Source organism: Styela clava, chromosome 4, assembly GCF_964204865.1.
Source record: "Styela clava chromosome 4, kaStyClav1.hap1.2, whole genome shotgun sequence".
NCBI lineage: Eukaryota > Metazoa > Chordata > Ascidiacea > Stolidobranchia > Styelidae > Styela > Styela clava.
Genome location: NC_135253.1, coordinates 798,615 through 819,712, shown reverse-complemented (window position 1 = coordinate 819,712; position 21,098 = coordinate 798,615). Strand labels below are relative to the sequence as shown.

General features: G+C 35.7%; 3 protein-coding genes across 4 annotated transcripts in view; 2 read left to right on the top strand and 1 right to left on the bottom strand.

The window, feature by feature from the left end:
- Positions 1-14,365, top strand: part of LOC120326148 (sodium/calcium exchanger 3-like) — a 28,963-nt gene extending 14,598 nt beyond the window's left edge. The window contains exons 5-10 of one of the 2 annotated variants that reach the window (XM_039392386.2): positions 4,294-4,409; positions 4,876-5,045; positions 5,151-5,250; positions 8,340-8,422; positions 11,128-11,314; positions 11,943-14,365. In XM_039392386.2, coding sequence (XP_039248320.2) covers positions 4,294-4,409; positions 4,876-5,045; positions 5,151-5,250; positions 8,340-8,422; positions 11,128-11,314; positions 11,943-12,337 — 1,051 coding nt within the window. In that variant the 3' untranslated portion in view covers positions 12,338-14,365. Of the gene's footprint in view, positions 1-2,685; positions 2,796-4,293; positions 4,410-4,875; positions 5,046-5,150; positions 5,251-8,339; positions 8,423-11,127; positions 11,315-11,942 lie in introns of both variants that reach the window. The other variant, XM_039392387.2, reaches the window with a different exon arrangement.
- Positions 1-21,098, bottom strand: part of LOC120326162 (MPN domain-containing protein-like) — a 135,831-nt gene that overhangs the window by 36,967 nt on the left and 77,766 nt on the right. The gene's annotated exons all lie outside the window — the stretch shown is intronic.
- LOC120326147 (WD repeat-containing protein on Y chromosome-like) lies at positions 17,099-20,770 on the top strand. The gene has a single exon (XM_039392385.2). It carries the CDS (start codon positions 17,099-17,101, stop codon positions 20,768-20,770), a length of 3,672 nt encoding a protein of 1,223 aa, XP_039248319.2.

Here is a 21,098-nt window from a genome sequence, read left to right as displayed (position 1 = left end):
TTAACACCACCTTGAGGTGAAGATTACGCAAGAAAAACCTACGCAGGAGTTATTGAACTGAAAGGCACGCAATTATAACCACTTTTTTTGCTCGGCATCCTCGCATGCTGCGTTATCAAACAGGAAAACGCGGAAACGTATCACTAACCACGGTGCCCATAGTCCTGATCACGAACATAGACCACGAGCAGCACAATTTTTTTCACAAAAGAACTCAACTATATCTGAAGGCTTAAGACAATATCGCTTGCTGATTAAACCTCTGTTTGTTACCTGTAGCGTAAACCGCTGTTAATTAAAACTTATAGCAATTGTTGATTCCCGTGAATACGTTTCTTAGTGTTTACTTTTTTAAATGTCGCACGGTTCCGAGCTTGCCAAAATACCAAAATAATATTACGATAAAAGTGTATATTCATACGGATAGGCTTTATAAACGAGCTGTAACAGCCTCTGTTGCTCTATCGTTCCAGTGGTACGTTGTTATGTTCGAAAGATAATACACGAGTTATTTCTGTACAAATTATTCCCGAACAAATTTGCTAGAAAATAATCTTTGACAAGCATTGCTAAAGACGATGCGTGCGGTACTACAGGATTGTGAAAATGAAAGTTGTGTATGAAATTTTAACGAAAACAATGTGCGAAACATTTGATAAATGCAGCAAGCGTGCAAAATCCGTTTCGATTACGCATGCGTGAGCGTAACGAAATGCCTGTAATCTGCTTTTCTGCTGATATGAAATACGACCTTTTGTTTACAACCACAGACATTTCAGTGACATTTAAAGGCGGTCAATCTGCGTTACTAACAGCGTTTTCTTTAATAATGCTTTTATAACTGTCCAATTTTGCTGGAAATGAAGCATGGCGTAACAAGTTCAATATTCTCATACAGTGCCGTCATTTTAGTCATGTAAACACTCGGCAACGCCGGTATGCCTCGACTTACAACTGTAAAGATTTCTTGAGGACCACCACCACCTTTCGAAAGCGCTACGATGTATACGATAGCGCTGGTGTTTTTTTAATATCCATCCCTTTCTAGAAATACCTGGAAACTTGCGATGTGGCTAGTCGAAAAATAGGGGCTTATTAAAATATGCGTTCTTGGTTTTTTAAGCTGTTACGATGTGCCATTGTACCAAGTAATGTAAATCTCCTCTCTAGAAATCGATAGTTTTGCAGTAATGCCCATTGAGTCTGCAAGATTTTTATGTACCGACTGTAGTTCACATTTAATGTACTTGAGCCAAAACTCAACATCATTTGAAATGTCAATAATCGAAACAGTTCTAAATTGAATTCAAAGCGCACTTGTAGTAGCTGAAGCAATCATTTCATCGCGGAGGCAAAATATTGATTTAATGACAATTCATTTCATTATGATCGACCGAGAGAGACGTTGAAAAAATGGTTTTATAACTAAAATTGAATAGATATTGCAACTTGCAAGATGTTGGTCTAACGTGATAGCGACCGTAAATAAATCTTGCCATGTGCCAACCACGTATGACGTTCACTTCATCAGTCAGTAACATTGCAGGGAAATTCTAAAAAGAATTTAGTGTCACGAAATTACTGTGAAAGGTATGCTGATTTGAATCATCTTCCGTAACAGCAGTTTCCCCGCCAAACACGACGCGAAGATTCTTGAAATAAAATGACTTAACTCATCCTTCGCTTTGAGGTTTTATTAGTTTTAAATTGAACGGGACGACCGTCGACTTGCACAATGGGTTCTAAAACAACATTGAGAAAGACTTTCCGATCACGACTTATTGTTTAAATTAAAAAAACTTCTTCGAGGACTTCTTCGAACGTATGCTTCAAATTCAATCATGGAATTTGCAGAAGAAGCGAGTGTGTATATGTGTGACACGCCATGATCATGACCCTTATTGTAAATTATACAATGAATGTGCGTATTTGGTAGCGTGTTATATGCTACCTTGCATTGTGAACGAAAAAAATTAACCCAAACTGTTGTATATTTGATCAACTATTTGTTTCTTCTTTGATACCTGTTCATAGCATTACTAAAACTTGCAAGTTCGCAACATCAAATTCATTGATATCACTGATAATTTAACAGTACTTCAGCATATGAAGAAATATTGCCATTTTCTTTCGTAATCAACAGGCATTTATATAGTATTCGACATAATATGACGTTTAGAATTGATAATCATTGGTTTTATCGCTCAAAATGTTGAATATGTTGCAGTCTTTTTGAAAAAATTGAGAATATACTTCAATAATTTTTTTGACTATGTACATTGTACATGAAACGGCCGTCTTTCTCACTTTTATATGGTTTTCATCGTGAATCGGCACCATTCGGATAGCAGGATTTGTGAATCACTACAGCATAACTGGTGATACTTTTACAAATGACATATAGCTTTGTTTATTATGTATTTTGTAACCCATAATTCAACATGTTTTTTTATCTAGCAGGGTTGGGCGAAAATATAAGTATATACTCAGATCGTTTTCTGATCCAACCCTTTAAATGAGGGTGTGCCGATTTTATAGACTTTATAATCGAAATATGTGTTTGTGTCTAGAAAAATAGAGCTCTAAGATATGTGGAAAATGTAAATATATTTTTTATATATTTACCTACATTTTATATTACTGTCTGTTTACTGATCATAAATACCATCATTTGCGACAATACAGGAAAGAGATTCGAATCGAGATTATGGACGATGAAGAATATGAAAAGAACAAAAGCTTTTTTCTCGAACTGGGGCTACCGAAATTGGTCAAATCTGCCAATTCCGATTCAGGTTGGGGTCGCACCCGTGATTGCTGTGTATAGATTTCTGTGTGGATTTGTGGATTTTGTCTTGTGCTTTATCACTGCATTACGCAATATGTGCACGCTTTTTCGGATAGATTTGTTATAATCGAATATTTACTTCGTTCGCGACCTCAGTTGGCCTATCTAAAATATTGAATTGTTTAGCAGCATAAAATTTGTTGAGGTGTGATTTTCATATTCGAAGTGTAATTTATAGATTCAGTAGAACTAGAATATACTAAATATTTTGATTTCGTAGTACGGTACAGGTTTGGTTTTGCCTCTTATTGCATGTTCATTTAATGAGCTGTTTTGTCGAATATTGTCGAATATACTCTCTGTCCGGGTGCAGCAAAATCAACGAATCACTTTCTTCCTTACGATTTCGGGGAATTGTTTTCAATTTTGACGTACGTCCGAGCGCACCGATAAGGCCACGCATGCGGTTGTAATGTCATATCGTCACAGCGATCGCATATCGCGTTGGTATTCTTGACAATTTCAATGTAATTCAACCTCCCAATTTGTGGTTTTCCTTGTAATCGTACGTGACTTATCACCTGATTTTTGTCCTTTGTCTGTAGAATATAACTGACAATAGATGGAATTTTCCCTTTTTTATCCTTATTGTTTAGATTTCACCAACAACTTTTTTATTTGTTTTCCGCGTTACGTCTGATCTTGATATAATATATGATTTTTCAACGTGAAGGAGCACTTATCAGCGCAAACAATATCTACAACCAATTTGCTCGTGCGTAAACGTTTTTCACGTTAGTAATCGTGTTTTGGCCGCGACGTGCGTGCGTTACACACCCATTTAAGATGAATTGACGCAAGACACGATGTATGTAATTCGTGGAAACTGATAAATACCGAAACAAAACTGACAAAGTAGATTAACATAACGGCCGAGGGCAATTTGCTGACGCATCGATTGGACGTTTTTCGTTCAAGTATTTATGATTTGACCATGCCACTGAAATAAAAGGCAACTTTTTGCGTATAGGTTTTGTTGCACAATGCATGAATCGTATTAGATCGAACTTCATTCACGTCTGTTACATTTATGGCATTCATCGATTTATTGCATCTTCAATTGAAAAGAAGTATGCTCAAATTACTGATGGAATGCAAAAATCTACTTATAATTGCTAATTTTTCCTAATACTTTTTTAAGAAATATATCGCTAATTTAGGCTCAGAAATGTAATTTTCAATATGCAATCTATACAATGAACTAAAAGTCACCTAAAATTTTGAATAATTAGCGTTTACAACATTTTATAGTAAGTTTGAATATAATGTTACTAATTTTTGCAACGTTTGGACTTAATAGTATTGTCCCCTACTTTAAATATAAAGCATTTGAAATGACAGCAGCTAACTTATATTAATGCATGAATGTAGTTGTAATCTTATGGCGTTGCTGTGTTGTGTTTTTCATGTTTGTCTGTCTGCTTGCTGCATTGTGACAACATCAGGAAGAAAATTGAAGTTCCAATTTGTGACACGCTGAGGTATTACAAACGATCAAAATTATATCTGGAAATGGAAGAACCATATATTCCGGATCCCACACAGAAGGATTCATATACAGGTCGACCATGCGGTTTGGGATGAGCCATGATATATATACTAACCTATAATGCATGGAGTAATAAGGCTTTGTACATTTTGTATGCTTTAAAATCACGCTTTTTTGTATTGAATGTATAGTTGTAACTGTGACTACTGCTTGAACTTGTATTTTTTTCCGTTATTCGCGATAAAACTATTCATTCTCGTAACTTTTTTATAAATGTTGAGATAAATTCGCAACTGAAGCATGTTTTGATATGATGTTTTGCAAAACTTTTGAACCAATTTGAAAGAACGGATCCTGTTTGGATAATTTGGCGGATATATGGTTTATTTGGTCAACTCAACATGAGATCTAGATATATTAGATATTTGTAATTTTTCGAAACAGGTTAAAATGGATAAAACGCGTATATTCATTGTAACTGTTGCAAATTTTCAATTTCCACATATTGTAACATTGTATTCCTAACCATGATAAACAGGAAACGATACCGGGAGTGATTCTGGTATAAATGGACGGGACGAAGAAGAAGAACGCAAGTTGACAGACGAGGAGAAGGAAGAAGCAAAGAGAATCGCGGAATTAGGAAAACCAAGATTGGGAGACAACAGCAAAATTGAAATCATTATAGAAGAAAGTTATGAATTTAAGGTAGGTCGAGTAGCGGTTGTTCGGTTATTATTCCATGCCTAGAAAATGTCATTGTAGGACGCAATAATGAACTAAGATGACATATAAAATTGTTTGTTTTTTTAGAATACCGTCGATAAGTTAATAAAGAAAGCGAACTTGGCTGTTATTGTTGGAACTTCGTCATGGCGAGAACAATTCATGGACGCTCTGTCAGTGAAAGGAGGTGCTTACGAATTAACTATTATCAATATTAACCACCTGTGTTTAGATGTCTTGACAATACCAGTCAATGTCACTATTGGTAAATGTGTTAACAAGGCAGAGGCTGTAGAATGTATCCGCAATTTTTGTTACTTCATAACTTCACTAAACTTTGAGCGGACTGGTCAAGTTGGACGGCCCTATCCCCGTCGTATCACGCATATCGTTCAGCGAAACATTGTGGACAAATGGACTGCAAAATGATTTTTGATAGAATTATAGTTTTTTTCATTTTTTTCATATACTATTTAATATGTTATGACGTAGCCGTCAATTTGTCTCTTAAAACTCGCTCTAATTTGTTCTCCCCATAAAAAGGATACGCGCTACACGGATAATTTGAATACAAATTTGATTCTTATCAACCTTTTATAATAAAATCCTCTCTTGTATATTTCAAGCAATGGTAATTAAGAATACGTTAACATGGCCATAACGATGATATCTAACACGCTGTTTTATTTGAAAAAAGCGATCACATATTTTTGCATATATTGTCCCAATGTATGCGTTTTCGGTAGCGCAACGTGCGTATGTACTTGCCATTGTGTAAACTTTTACGTAGCCTGACGTTACAGGATAGAAGTAAAAACTTTTTCGATCTATGTATCTTGGCATGTTTGCATATATATAATAAACAACTCAAATTTAAAATCGGGCCCTTTACACGATATTCACTTCTTGTACTTAATGCTCTTTAGTGGTGGCGTTCTTATGACAATTTTGTGCACATGATCTGATTTTTTTTATTAATTCAATTTTTTTCCTAACCTGGACGAACTTTATTATTTTTCCATAATTGCGTGGTGACGTTTCCGGGATATAGAGCAAAGGGATGTAAAATAGGAATACAGTAGCATCAAAACAACATCGACATGATTAGTGTTTTGTCGTTGCTTTCCTACAAACATCTATTGTCAAAACACTGAAATCCATTTTAAGTCTGACAAGCCGCTTTTACACTGACGTTTGAACACTCTTTTAGAGTTTCTGTAATTCGATGAATAAACATTATGCGTACAATCCTGTTTGTTGTGAGGCATGCGCAGACAAGATGAAAGATATAATATATCTGCAATAAATTAGTGATGGGCCATCGATGGAAAACCTTTACTAATTCGTTTGATCTGCGGTACACGCATTGAAAATGGTCCATCTTGATAAACTTTCTATTTATTTGTTATTTCTTGGAGCTTTGAAAATGTGAAAAGGAACATATGGCTTGGGTTGATCGAAATAACTTCGGAATGATTAATATATACCGTGACCATAAAAACCCGATGAATGAGTAAAGGCAACTTCAAGCTTTCATTTCATCATGAATTTAAATTAACCAATCAGAGATTGCACTGTTTAGTTGTAGTAAATATGAAACCTTTATTTAACAAAATAGATTAGAATCTCGCGATTTATAGAATTTTTTAAATTTAACCTGTTAATTATCTTTCTACGTAGCGTTGTTCTCACTCTGATTTTGATCAGATTAAATATTATAATGAGCTATTACTTCTCTAACTCCTATATTCTGTAGTGACGCTGCAACAATGTTTTCTTGCTCAAGACATTCCTATCGGTCGAAGATTTACAACTGTAAAATCAATCGTGTTGTCGTAGTACGTGAGGGCCTTTCAACGACGACATTTTGATCTATAGGCACGCTTTTAGATGATAATCGTATCACTTAAATCTGAAAATTTTTATTTAAAATCCGTGAACACTTTCGACATTATCATCCACGATCTTTGTATTTCATTCGATAGTATGGCAGAGGTTTAAGCTATAAAATATTAAACGACCCTTCATACCGGACACAACACAGGGGATTGAAAATAAAAAAAAAGGAAATACAAAATTAAAACTATAATTTTGAATGAATTCCCTAGCTGACCTCGCAAGACATATGACTTTATATTTTAGATCACGGAAAGCAAAAATAATTTCTGCGCAAAATTGATCTATCTTATGCAATCGCTTTCTGTAAACCCCAAGTGTACAGGAAAGTAGACGGATTATCTGGAATACTCAGATGATTTACGGAGAAAAAAAATATCAAAGAATTTGCGAAATCGTACTATTTAAAATGAATAAATAGAATTTATTGACCAGCAAATCCATAATTGAGTTAATAAAATTTCTCAATAGTCCAACTTTATTTATCTTAAATATATTAGGGTCCCATTTAGCAACCGAGTAAGAAGGATACAATATAACGCTGAACATGTAAAAACTCAAGTTGTACGTCAATCTAGTTTTAAAAATTTGCGAATTATTAGGATAATGTAAGATTGGAACTTTGTTTTTCATTTAGTGAGTTATTTGTATGATCATTTCGTGGACGCAAAATTACTAAAAGAGAGCAAAAATGGTATTGATATTGTGATCGCACGATCTTTTATGCAGAAAATGTACCTGTTTGGCCCAATAAATAGGAAAATCTCGATCTATCTTTAGCTCATGCTCCGATAAAATGGACTGAATTAACAATATAATTATTTTATTGAATTTCATCGTGTAATTCCATCACTCGCTTTTATATTTTGGCTAATACAATTCCATTAACTTTACTAAGTATTAAATGAATTTGAAAAAATCCTACGGTAAAAGCGTTGTGACGTTATCACAGAAGGTTTCGCGCGCTCTTGTGCCTAATAAGCTACTTTCAATCAATACTTCCCCATGAATTATCGATTTTAGAAATGAAAATCTAAATTATACAAGGCATTTTTGTTTGGGTACAGTTAAAAATGTTGAAGGCATAAACGTTTGGGGAATTCATGATATGTTTGAATTGACTCACTTGCCCGCCACATAACAGATTGTGTGTCTTTTCTTAATGCGTCTTGCTTTTTCTGCCAAACCATACGCCATACCAAAACTTGATTCCCAGTGGAATAGAGTTTCGAAACTCGCCTATATATTTCTACATAATTCTAAACTAACGTGCCTCTGCCTATTGTCATAAATCTCATAACAAGCACATAAAATGTACCAATGTATATTTCATTTTATTGCAAATTAGATACCTTTCTGAGATATTATTATGTCTTGTAGGTGATGACGATGACGGCGACGCAGCAGAAGAAGATCCAACACCTTTTGATTACGTCATGCATTTCTTGACCGTTTTCTGGAAGGTAAAATCATTATTATTCGTCAATTTTTGACATTAATGATTATTTTAACAAGGGTATTTTCTGGTAATGATTCAGTGGAATTCCTAAAAGATTCCATAAACCGAGAATATTTTATTATTGACCGAATTGACGTTGTAATCGTGGCCAAAAGTTTGAGAGTTAGGTTATGACCTTTTCTCTAATCGATAACAATCAGTAAATTAAGGAATATGAGCTTTCGTGAAGGGTGGTTGGGGTGATGGAACATATTTCAAGCACTCCATCTAAACGCTGCGTGACTCTATACACAAAACGAAACCAAAAATCTATTTTATTGGGATAACTTGAGGGAACCGATTACCGAATATTTTTATCAGATCTGAAAATGTTTGCAGAATAGATTTCCTCTAATTAACTTTGTTCTCATGCAGCTTTCTTAAACTTCTATATGGGAAGATGTTTGATTGTTCTAACAGACTTTATACCATGAAACAATTACAGTATATTGATCGATTTTGATGTCAGTGTTAATCGATATATAACTTTGTAACGTCTGACACACTGTAGACCGCTATTCCGCGAACAATTTAAAATAAAGCAGCATTGCAGGGATTGGTGGAAAATTTACATTGAAAGTGAATAATTCCTTCAATGCTGCAATTAAATGATAAAGATGATTTGATCGCCTCATTTGAAATGTTTGAGAATAGCTATCGAATCTTATTGCGTGAACGATATAAAATTCAAAAGGTATCTTTGGAGAAAAAACACTACTGAAGTTTGCTTTTTCGGCTGAAACTTTGTGCCTTGGATTTTGCTGATGTATAACTGAACTATTTTTGTATTTAATGTCAATTTGTCAATGCTGAATTTGAATCACTCCATTTCTATGACAAGTTATATCGTATGTCCCCAGTCTACTAGTATAATATAGGAAGCTGTTATTGTCAAAATATTCAAAATTTAAATAGAACGAACGCATTGAGATTTCAATCATTTAACGAGTTTTTGAAAGTTTTCTCTGCTAAAATAGGGAGAAGAGCAAATCGTAGTTTTATGTCTATTATGGCTGCGATAAGATCTCGGTTGGCGCATTAATCGATTAATGCGTTTCAGCTGTCTCATGTTCATTTGTGATTCTCACATAAAATGTCCTTTCAATAGTATTTAAAAGAATTACACTAGAAAAATTCAAATACTTGTACAGTCCTATGCACCTGTATCCCAAGATTGGCTAGTGTAAACGTACGCAATTCGCTTAAATAGGATTTATATCCATGGCTGCAATATGACCATGTCTCGACCTAGCTGATTTATTAATGATCAATCCATGTACAATCCAGGGATGAATAAACTATGGCCCGCCGAAGTATTTTGTGCGGCCCCTCGGATGAAGGTGTAAAATTCTCGGATGTTATAGTGTAAAATTCTTACAACTACATACAAAATTTAATTATAATTCTAAACTTTATTAAAAATATCTAAACTTCTCGACTCATTTTGATAAATTGTTTGATGACAGTCATTAAATACATCAATCGTATTAACATTATTCTTTTCGTGCATGGGTATTAATTAACTGTTGGTGAGTAACCTTGCTTTGTCAACTAAATTTTATGGAAATCTCATGAAAAATTAGGTGTTTTTTCCAATGCGGTTCTTTACAAAACAGATTTTCTGAATGCGGCTCTTCCAAAAAATCTTGATCCACCCCTGATCTAACCCTATAAGCAATTTTTAGCATATTTGTGTGTGGTGTATGTGGAAAACATCAAATTCCAGAAAAAGATGATGTGACATTATAGGTATAAAACTAAATTATGCAACTTATCTTGTTTTATCGATTCCTATTCAATGGATTTTTCATTTCTTTGATCGAATAAAAATTACCTTGACTTTTGCATGAGATGGATTTTGATGGAGAATGTCGTCGTTGAGACACAGCTCGTTTTTCGCGTATTCTACATCTAAGCCAAATGATTCATGTTCTCTGAAATTGTTATTGGTCGATAGTATATATTTGAATTAGGTAGAAAAAAATATTCACATGCAATGTGCAAGAAACTTTAAGTTCAATACAATACGATTGGTTTCAATACGACAAATTCATGAATAAGTCTTTGCCAGTTTATTTGTGTCGCATGGAAAAGAAAATTTATCTATAAGTTCATATTTACTAAATTGTATGAAAAGGAATAAATATACCATCGTACACCATGCATTCCACACGAGTTTACTAATGACACGAAATACAACCAAGGCAAAAATTTCGACCTTTTTATGCAAACTACGATTAAGGATGCATGAATAAACTTATTACGTATATGTTTATATAAAATATGAAACAATTGACTCTAAATATAATTCATAATGTGAACTTACATTGTGTGTAATGATGTATGCACAATTTGATAATATGCTTATTTAGTATCCTCTGTTAATATTAAAATATACAGATGTGCGCAAATTACCCCATTTTTTGTAGCATATTATTCATATTCAATACTGGTTAAATATCTAAATATTAAGATGAATATTTTAGTAAACATAATAAAAGGAACTAGATTTATGAGAACCCTTCCAGATGGCAGGTGGCATTTCAGCGGTGTGGATTAAAAACGACCCGCATTGCTGTTGGTTTTCGTGGTTTTCTAGTTTCGACCCACTCACTATTTTAGTTTTGAATCATTATTACCGACATTTTTACGAATAAAATTATGTTTCAGCTTCTATTTGCTATTGTGCCACCAACTGACTATTTTGGAGGATGGGCGTGTTTCACCTGTTCCATACTGGTTATTGGACTTTTGACAGCAGTCATCGGTGACGTTGCGTCACATTTCGGTTGCACCATTAACCTTAACGACGCAGTTACTGCTGTCACGCTGGTAGCGATGGGTACTAGTGTCCCAGGTAAGTGTTTTTATAGTATTATTTTTAAAATATATATATAATATTAATGGTGAACTGTTTGGTGTTTTTCGATATATCAAGCTTTGGCCGTTTTCGACTGTAATGTTCGATCTCGACTTTCCTACAGTCCATGCTCGATCTTGTTTTAAATGTTTTGACGCTACGTGTATCGTGTACCAAGGTACCGATAGATCCAGTTATCTTATATTGGTGTACAAATACATCATAAAATGTTACGTTTTTACGTATATAACAAAATTTATTTATCCGGGGAAAGCGACCTTGCGTACGTACGTCAGCAAAACCGTTGTCGCTAAACTGACTAAAAATATGTGTACACGTGTCATATCCTATGTGTTCAGAAATGTTGTATATCGTTATGCCATTTGAATATAAAAATATGTGTTGACAATTCACACCCGGATCTGTAATGTTTTCATCAAAATTTCATATATTAAAATCATGCTGTAAATCATTTTGCCTACCAATGCATTATTCAACTTGCTATGGTAATAATCAACTTTTGCGTCTTGATTGTTTTAAGAATCCTTATTTTCATATTCGTTTCCCGTCTGTAAGTTACCGTTAAGCATATTTAAATAAACCTAAATTTATTTTTGCCTTACAGACACTTTTGCAAGCAAGGTAGCGGCAGTTGGAGATCAATACGCCGATGCATCAATCGGTAACGTTACTGGATCAAACGCCGTTAACGTTTTTTTGGGAATCGGGGTTGCATGGACAATAGCCGCTGTATACTGGGCTATTATGGGCACAACTGATTATGAGAAGCAGTTCCATGTTAGGCCTGGAAATCTTGCATTTTCTGTGACTTGTTTTTCAGTTTTAGCTGTTTTAGCAATCGCGATCCTGTTGATCAGACGCAGATCCAAAAAGATCGGTGCTGAACTGGGAGGCCCACGAAAGTACAAAATTATTTCTAGCCTTATTTTTGTATTTTTCTGGGTTTTGTACGTCGTATTATCGGCATTGGACAGCTACTGCATTATCACGACTTTTTAATACACGCGACTGAAAACGAACAAAGAAAAGATGAACATATTTTCAAATTGTCACGACGAACGACGTCACTATAAAAAATTTTAAACCTCAGCTGTGAATTTATAAAGAATCAGTGTTTCATAATATTACGTGAAGTTGCACTTTTGTAAAACAATACAGGTGACTAGGAGAGAGAATACATATATTGCGCCTCTGCTGTTTTGTTCTCAGCAATGAATATGCGAAGTCTTCCATGTATTTTTCGAGAGGCGAAATGATCACTGTGCGAAAAATGAAAAAATCTCTGGCTGTTACAAGTTTATGACTTTGTATGACTATACGGAATGTTGACTTAAAGTACTTTTAAAGTGCTGTCAGTTTCTAATGATGTAGCACCGCATTGATGAAGCATTTACAGATAGCATTTATAGTTAACGAACGCCGTAAGATCGTAAAAATGCCAGTGCATTTTTCTTATTTTTCCTACATTGTGAGTATGTTTCACATGGTTCTCTATGCGAATGCACACTCTTGTGAGTGAGTTACCGAAAAATGTGCTATTTTTGATTACACATAATTTATGAATAGATCCAAATTTCTAATTATAGAGTATGATAATGAAAAATTTATTCAGTGCAACTCATCGAGAATACGAGTACATATATTACATGCTATTTATTTATTTTTATAACAATGAAATCCCTCATTTACAACATTTTTGCAGTGTGCGAGGCGTTGAAGGTGTAGTGAAATTTACATACATATTTATCAAGTTGACAAATTCTGTACATACATACACAGCAGAGCATATTTCGCTTTGTCTTATTTATTCTAGCGACTTAAAAATAAAACGTTTAACACAACAAACGGTCGACTACACGCCCGGTTATATTTGTGTTGACTGTTTCAGTCCTTGAAGGCTTATAATCTATTATTTTTGAATATCCGTAAAATTCTCAAGTTGAATTATATTTTGTAGCAGTCGTGTATTTTCTCATTGATTGGTAATTATTATGTTTTACGTTTTGCCAATTATCAAAATTCCAATACAAACGTACCCATTTTTCCTAAACTTGTGAGAACATTGTTTGCTTGTGTTTAAAATCGCCTTTTAACTGTATTACAAATTCATCCGATCGTGGGAAACTTGAACTCGCTTTGGCTCCACATTTCCAATAATTCAGGCAACATTACATTATTAGAATTATTCAAACTACTATTTCTACTTAACGATTGTTTCGAAGCAACTTTTTTCCTCTATTACGATTTCAGATTTCGAGATCTTCCATGATGAATCGTACTAATCTGATTTGGTATTTTTATCAACTCCATTCGGCAAAAGATGACTCTTACTCAGACTTACTAATATATTTCGCCGTGTGATTAATATTATATTATTATATAATGATTACTTTATCTATAAATATATTTCTCGTTTTGCATTTTATCTCTCGATGTTATTTATTGATTTTTTTTTCGTTCAAACGTCATACACACATCCTCAATATTAAGGTAAAAAAGCTAGCAACGGTCTGAAGGGATTATACCGGATATGGACCCTATCTCAAATATGCCTCCACGACGCCTTTTACCAGTGGTCAAATGAAGTAGAAATGATTTGTTGCTTTTTGGCGTAATATTGCGCGTCTATAGTTAATTTTTTTTTATGAATACGCGGATTAAAATCATTTTCGATTTGTGTTTTTTCGTCTCGTGTGTTATATTCGCTCGCTAACACTAGACGATTAGTAATGGCCTAATGGGATATCGTTTGTCACGGAATCTACATTTTTCTTGACGTTTGATAGGAAATTACAAACTGTCACACCAGAATAGAATATCGAAAATAGAAGGCGAAGCTCACTGGTTTCGGAAATTTGTATTCAAAACATATACTTGCATATTTTATATGATACACCCCAGCATAATCTTTGTATATTTTGCGAAAGAATACAAAAATTGAGTTATGTAACCGAATGCTGAATTTCAGATATCTGGATTGTTTGCGTCATATTTGTGTGTTGATATAAAGCAAGAAATTATTGAAAACGTCTCTTTATTGTTAGTAATTGGAAGTAGTGTGTATAGCGTTGCATATCGTTGTAGAAACAAGAGAGCAATGATCAAATATATGAATACGAAGGCCAAGACGAAGTAGTAGGGGTATGCAATCTTTAACAATAGACCACACCAGTGATTCCCAAAGTGGGCGATATCGCCCCCCAATGTGGGCGAAAACGATACGGAAGGGAGCGATTTCCCAAAACTTGTTTTTGTTCGGGGCCTGGCGTATCATGCACTTGATTACTGTACTCTGCGTACATTCGATATTTACTGTACTCTGCGCAAGTTTCAATCCCGTCGGCGATAATCACACGCGAAAGAATTGCTGGACTCCTCCCCGCTGTAATGTAATTCACGTAGCCCAGAGGTCGACAACCCACGGCCGCGGGCCAGATCCGGCCGGCGGAGTAGAATAATCCGGTCCGCGACCGTTCACTAAATTATAGAGACAAAACGGCGTAGCCGGTGGTCTGTTACGGCTTCCTCCACTATCAAGTCCATGAATCTGAAACAAATAATTGGCTGAATAATTCTATGGACTGGAGGCCGTGGTACATGATGAGGAGTCGACCTCTTATATGGTAGAAAAGGGGTTTTCAGCTATCAAAACAACAAAATCGCTTTTCTATCAGGGGTGAATTGAGATTGTGCCCGACGAAAATGTCACCAAATATTAAAAAACTCACTGAAGACCACCAAGCTCATCCATCTCATTAAAAAACACTATAAATATGATTTGTCTTCTTATTTGTTTGGTCTGTAATATATTCGTTTCTGACTTTACATTTTTTTGTAGTGCCGGGGGGGCGATGAAGTTGTATAAATTACTGTAGGGGGGCGATGGTACAATAAAGTTTGGGAACCACTGGACTAGACCGCCACAAGGCGCACAATTTTTAATTTCGATGACGTCATCGCACACAAAAAACGAAATCAATAGAGCCCATGCAGGGAAACTTTTGAAATAAATCAATAGCCATCTGGCGATAAATACAATCTTCAACCAATGAAATTTTCAGTGGTTAATGAGAAAGCGATTTTTCATAACTATAAGATGAAAAATACCAATAAGAACAACATAATTACAAAATTCCGTATCCAATTCTAATTCATTCATAGGTCTTCTTCATGCCCAACAACAGGAATGTGAGAAATTTCATTGCTTGAAGCACTGAAGTTCCAAGGAATGAGTATATTAAAACATAATACACAAATTTTCTCGAACGAACCGGAGTCCGACATGTCTGCTGAGGATACTCGACAAGCTAACTCTCTAGACCAGACCACTTGTACGCAACAGTACTGTTTAGTTTATATAGGGATTTTCAGGAAAATCACAACCACAAGGGTTTATAGCACTGACGAGGTTGAAAGCCACTGTAATAAATTAGGTACTGAGTGAGGAGAACTTTAAGGTTGTCGACAAAAATTATGTGTATCATTGTTACGTCTAGAAATGCCGATGAGCTCACCACCTTTTTTCACATTGCACGGACATGATTGACATGCTACATTCAGGCTGCAAAAAATTAAAAACATAAACTTTCGGGTAGGCCAAGTTTACATATATATATATATATATATATACATACAACATCAATAATAAATAAACTTGAAATGTTTTACAGTCGTTGAACAAACTTCGAATACCTTAATGTAGAATTGTAACGAACATAGCAGCGCGACAACAGTATGAGGGCAAAAATCTAGGCAAGGGTTGTCAAACCTTTATGGCCGAAGTGCCACATGTAATTGACGAATGGTTGCGCGGACCATTTGACATAGTAGTTATGTTCTAGTTTTCACTACACCGACTACGGGTTAATAATAAAACAAACAAAACCATCACACCAAAATTACAAGAACAATGAAAATACGAAGATACACTACAGTCCAAAGTTTTTACCACACATAGATATTTCAATGTGAAGTATGGCACCGCTTTCATCCAACAAGTTTGTCAATATTCGGTGCGATGGACGATGCAGCAATGCGAAGCGAATTTTTCATATACGACTGTCAAAAATTAGTGATCTCACGGGGGATTTGACATGGTTCATCTGTGAAAAATCTTGCTCGTACAAGTAGGTGCTGTCAAATATTGAGGTCATGAAAACTGCTTCTTTTAGCTTCTCAGAAAAGGCAGGGAAACAGATTGAAATACAAAGAAGTACCGAATACCGGTAATACCGCGCGAGCCACTCGGAAGCAGGCATTAACTCCGATTTATTCTCCATTCACCAACATAATAGAGCGTGCCCAGAATGGCGGTCGCTCACATCTTTAGGAACAAAGAATCCCTTTGCCAATATCTGCACAAGCGCCAGGTCGTCTTGTTTCGCCCATAACAACGTAGCAAATACTCACAGACCCTTGCAGATGCAGTTATATGCGGATTTATAGCCAACACTTTTTGTAATCTATAATTGCGTGTAACGTTGTGCTTTCTTTGAATAGTCTTGCGACTTATGTCCTTGTGGATTATAAATTAGGGCTAAATTTAGCAACGTTTGCGTTCCTATCAATGCTGTACCCGTAGCACAATTCATTCTTATTGTACCAAAAATACATTACTAATTTGATCAATAAACTAATCATATCTGGCGATCTGGCAATATTTTAATTTGTGACGTCATAATACAGTTATTTGAAAATGCACATTTGAATTTTCATGTTGACATTTTATGTACGTGCAAGTTGGGAAAGCATATCAGAAAAATGAGTGAAAACGGGCATGATGGTTCTGGAGGAAAACATTCACTTCCATCTGACGAGAAGTGGACCAAACGTAAACTCCAGAATGCGGCCACGAAAGCAACAGCGTTCAGTGGACCAGCCAGGTTAGATGATGATATGAAGTACGACGATTTGCGCAATTTGGAAACGATTTTCAACGATTCTAGTGGAGAGACAGGGCTAGACATGGAGCAGTTTCGAGTTGCAATGAAAAAGACAATGGGATATCACATCAATGATACAGAACTGGATATGATTTTTATGAAAGTTGACACAAATTGTGATGGAACAGTTGATTGGGACGAATATCTTTCGTACATGTTACTGGAATATCAAGAAAAGGAGAACATGGTTATGTTCAACAGCGATCTTCCTTTCCCACAACCGATGCGGAGTAAGTCTAGCAACCATCTAGAATCTATATGTAGAATTGAGCTGCTTCAGTCGTACACTATTCGGAACAATGGTAAGGTAGAGCTAGAAGATTCATCAAGTCGCTATATAACACTTTCAAAAGAAGGTGTTTTAAATCTCTGGAACCTTGAGTGGAATTTGCAGAAAAGCACACTCCTGGACGGCATGAGACACAATCCCAGGGCAGTTTGGTTCACGGATTTAGTATGCATGCCGAATTGCAATACCATTGCGGTTGCTTCAACCGATTACGAAATATCGTTTTACTCTATGACAACAAATATGTTCCAGAAAAAATTCCAGATTAAAGATATGGATTGCTGTGCACTGGCGCTTAGTTATCATTTCGATTATTCCAATGTTCGCAGGAGTATTTTGCTGTGGGGCGACTCAAGTGGAAGTGTATATGTGTTGAGATTTTACGACAACCCCAGTCTTGCACTATTTTCTTCTACCTCTCCAAGTTGTCTCGACAATAAAATATCACTTTCAAGCCTTGTAAAAGGCCACATCCATAATTTGCGAGTAGGAAGATTTCTGAATGTTCACCCTGATTGGATTAGTGAACTACATTACTATGTTAATGCGAAGAGGCAGGAGTTTTTGGTGACATGCTGCAGGTCGCAACGAAACTCCATGGTATTTGCAGAAATTACAGAAAAACTTACTGGAAATGCATTGAAAAAGGTAGAAATGCACAGAAAATCATACTTCAGCGTCCACAATGGAGTATCGTGTGTTGCATACGATCCGGAATGGAATGTCATAGTATCAGGCAGCAGTGACTTCAACGTTCGGGTTTGGAATCCGTACGTCACGAATTCGTCAACTATGATTTTGAAAGGTCATGTAATGCCGGTGCAAAAAGTTTATATCAGAATGTCAGATCATAACATTATTAGCGTGAGTAAAGATAAAAATATAAGGATATGGGATTCACAAGATTATGCGTGCAAGCAATCGATCCATGGTCATCGTGTAAACTTGGGCCGATTGGACGTTACTGCCCTTCTTTACAATGAAAGAAGAATGGAATTGATTCTTGGTACTAATGCAATTGGAGTTTTTACTGCAAGCTCTTCTTCCTCTAATACCATAAAAAAACGTGGAGACCCCACCAGTCACACGAAACCTATTACAAAAGTTCTGTATAATGCGTTATTCAAACAACTTGTTACAGGGAGTGAAGACTCAATGGTTTCTATTTGGGATTTGAAGACCGGAACAAAAACCATGCAATTTTGTACAGACTTTGGAGTTGAGATCACTGCTATGGCATTCGATCCGACAAAACGACGGTTGATCACTGGATCTCGCAACGGATCTATAAGTTTGTGGAATTTTAATAACGGTGCCCGACTGCGAACTCTAAGAGCATCCGACACTTTAGAAGTGTCTTCTGTTTTGCATGCGAAAAACCGCATAATATCATCGGGCTGGAATAAGAATGTCACAGTTCATCATGATTCATATACAGATGAAAGTTTTAGGCGAATGAGAATGAAACACAAAGATGATGTTTTAAGCATGGATTATCATCGACAGGAAAATATTTTGGGAACTTCGTCTTATGATGGTGAGATTTACATTTGGTCTTTGGATGTAGAATGTGTTCTATTGAAGTTTAATATGCATGTTAGCATATTACCGATTCAGGAAATAAAACACGGAATAGGTTCGAATGCTAAACTGACTCTTCCAGGGAGAGTTTCGTCCTCTACTCAGAACGCTGCACAAAACAATTTCGTTCATTTACCTGTTCACTTACCGTGGGTTGTAGCTGCAAAACAAGAGAGACGTGAAGACAAAACAGAACTCAGAAATAGCGAAGATAGTAAAGATTATGGTTCTCTAAGAAAGTATCCCTCTGATAAGGCTGTAAATAAAATTATTTTTCTTCAAACTCGCCGGAGCACAAATAATGTTGCAGTTCTGTTTGCAGCCACCACATGTTATGTTGTGGCTTGGTCAGTTCACCAGCGCGGAGGAATTCTTGGTTATTTTAATGCTGTTAAACACAGTGGAGAAATGATTTTGGAAATGGAGACTGATGAGGAGAATAAGATTTTAGTTACAGGAGACAGTCGCGGATATATTCGAGTGTGGAAAATTGATAATTACTGCAATGGCCAGGACGTTGTAGAAAGACGTAAACGCATGAAAGTCGGAGGCTTTACAAATTTATTCGAAGGCGTGGACAGCAAACAGGCAGAAGCATACAGAGAACAGCATTCGTACGTTCCAGCAGATTTTCTACCAAAATTGCAAACGTCCTTCAGAGGTCACTGTAAAGCCATCATGTCAATAGCATTTATCACCGACGCAAATCTGATAGCATCAGGAGCGGCAGATTGCTGTGTGCGTCTGTGGACATTATCTGGTCGGTACATTGGAACCTTCGGACAGAAGAACAACTGGCATCTTGAATTTCCTATAAAAGACTCAAAACTTCCTGTCGCGATGCCAAATGACGTCAGAAGGATTGCTTCGCCGACCACATTGTACACAGTCAAAGGTGGTTACCATGTCCAGTGGAAACAGGTCAGACATGCTGTTGGGTTTGTTGGGAAAACGGCAGGTATTTTCAACAAATTAAAAAGTAAAAATGAACCACCACCGGAAGAAGATGAAATCAAGCGAAGGTTTTCATCTCTGAGTGAAGACTTGGTGAAAGCTGCAAAACCAGGTAAAAGACTGAGTCGACAAGAAAGGCGAGACAGTATAACATTTTGGATGGAGGATAGACCATTTTCTATTACAAATACTTTCAAGAAAATTGACGAAGTCGGATGTATGTATGATAGAATCGAAAAGGAAGGAATAACAAGTAAAGTACTCGGCCGAATAAATTATAAACCGAAACAAAGACATAAACAATCAGATATAAACGCAAATATTAAATGGATTGACAAATCTGCGATTGTTTACAGTACATTGCCTTGCTCAGAGTTAGATGAACCTATCCAAGTGACGATTCCCGATTATTTTCAGAAAAAGATAGGAATGTCAAAAGAAGTTGGTGCACTTTCACGAGTTGCTAATAAGTTGATTGAGCGCAGGAGAGTTATTCATACTTTCACTGGCAAGACTCCATCAACAGGTACTCTGTCAAAACCACCCAAGCATTCTGCACTAGATCTGGAAGATCAACATGAGAACGAGGATACAGCTTCAAATTCAAGAGCTAGCTCCGGATCATCGCAAAAAACAAAACGTGTTAATTTTTCTGAAGATTTTTGAATGCTTTTGCGTTTTTAAAAACCACTTGAGTATATTTTTTATTCAGTATTATAACTGCTCTGAGCTTAGTTGGTGTTACTGTTCCAAATGTTTTGTTTAATTTTTTTTTCTATATTTGTTTTGCATTTTGTTCGTAAAGTTTAAATATATATTATATTTTCTAATATAACATGAAACATTCTATTTCGCATCGATATTATATAATATATATACGAACTTTGTAATGTAACGAAATGAGGTAGTACATGACGAGTGGGTACAAACTTCAGAGTCATCAAATTGTCGAATGAAATCCTGCCTAAAAGTCTGTTAAGTCATCGATACATTA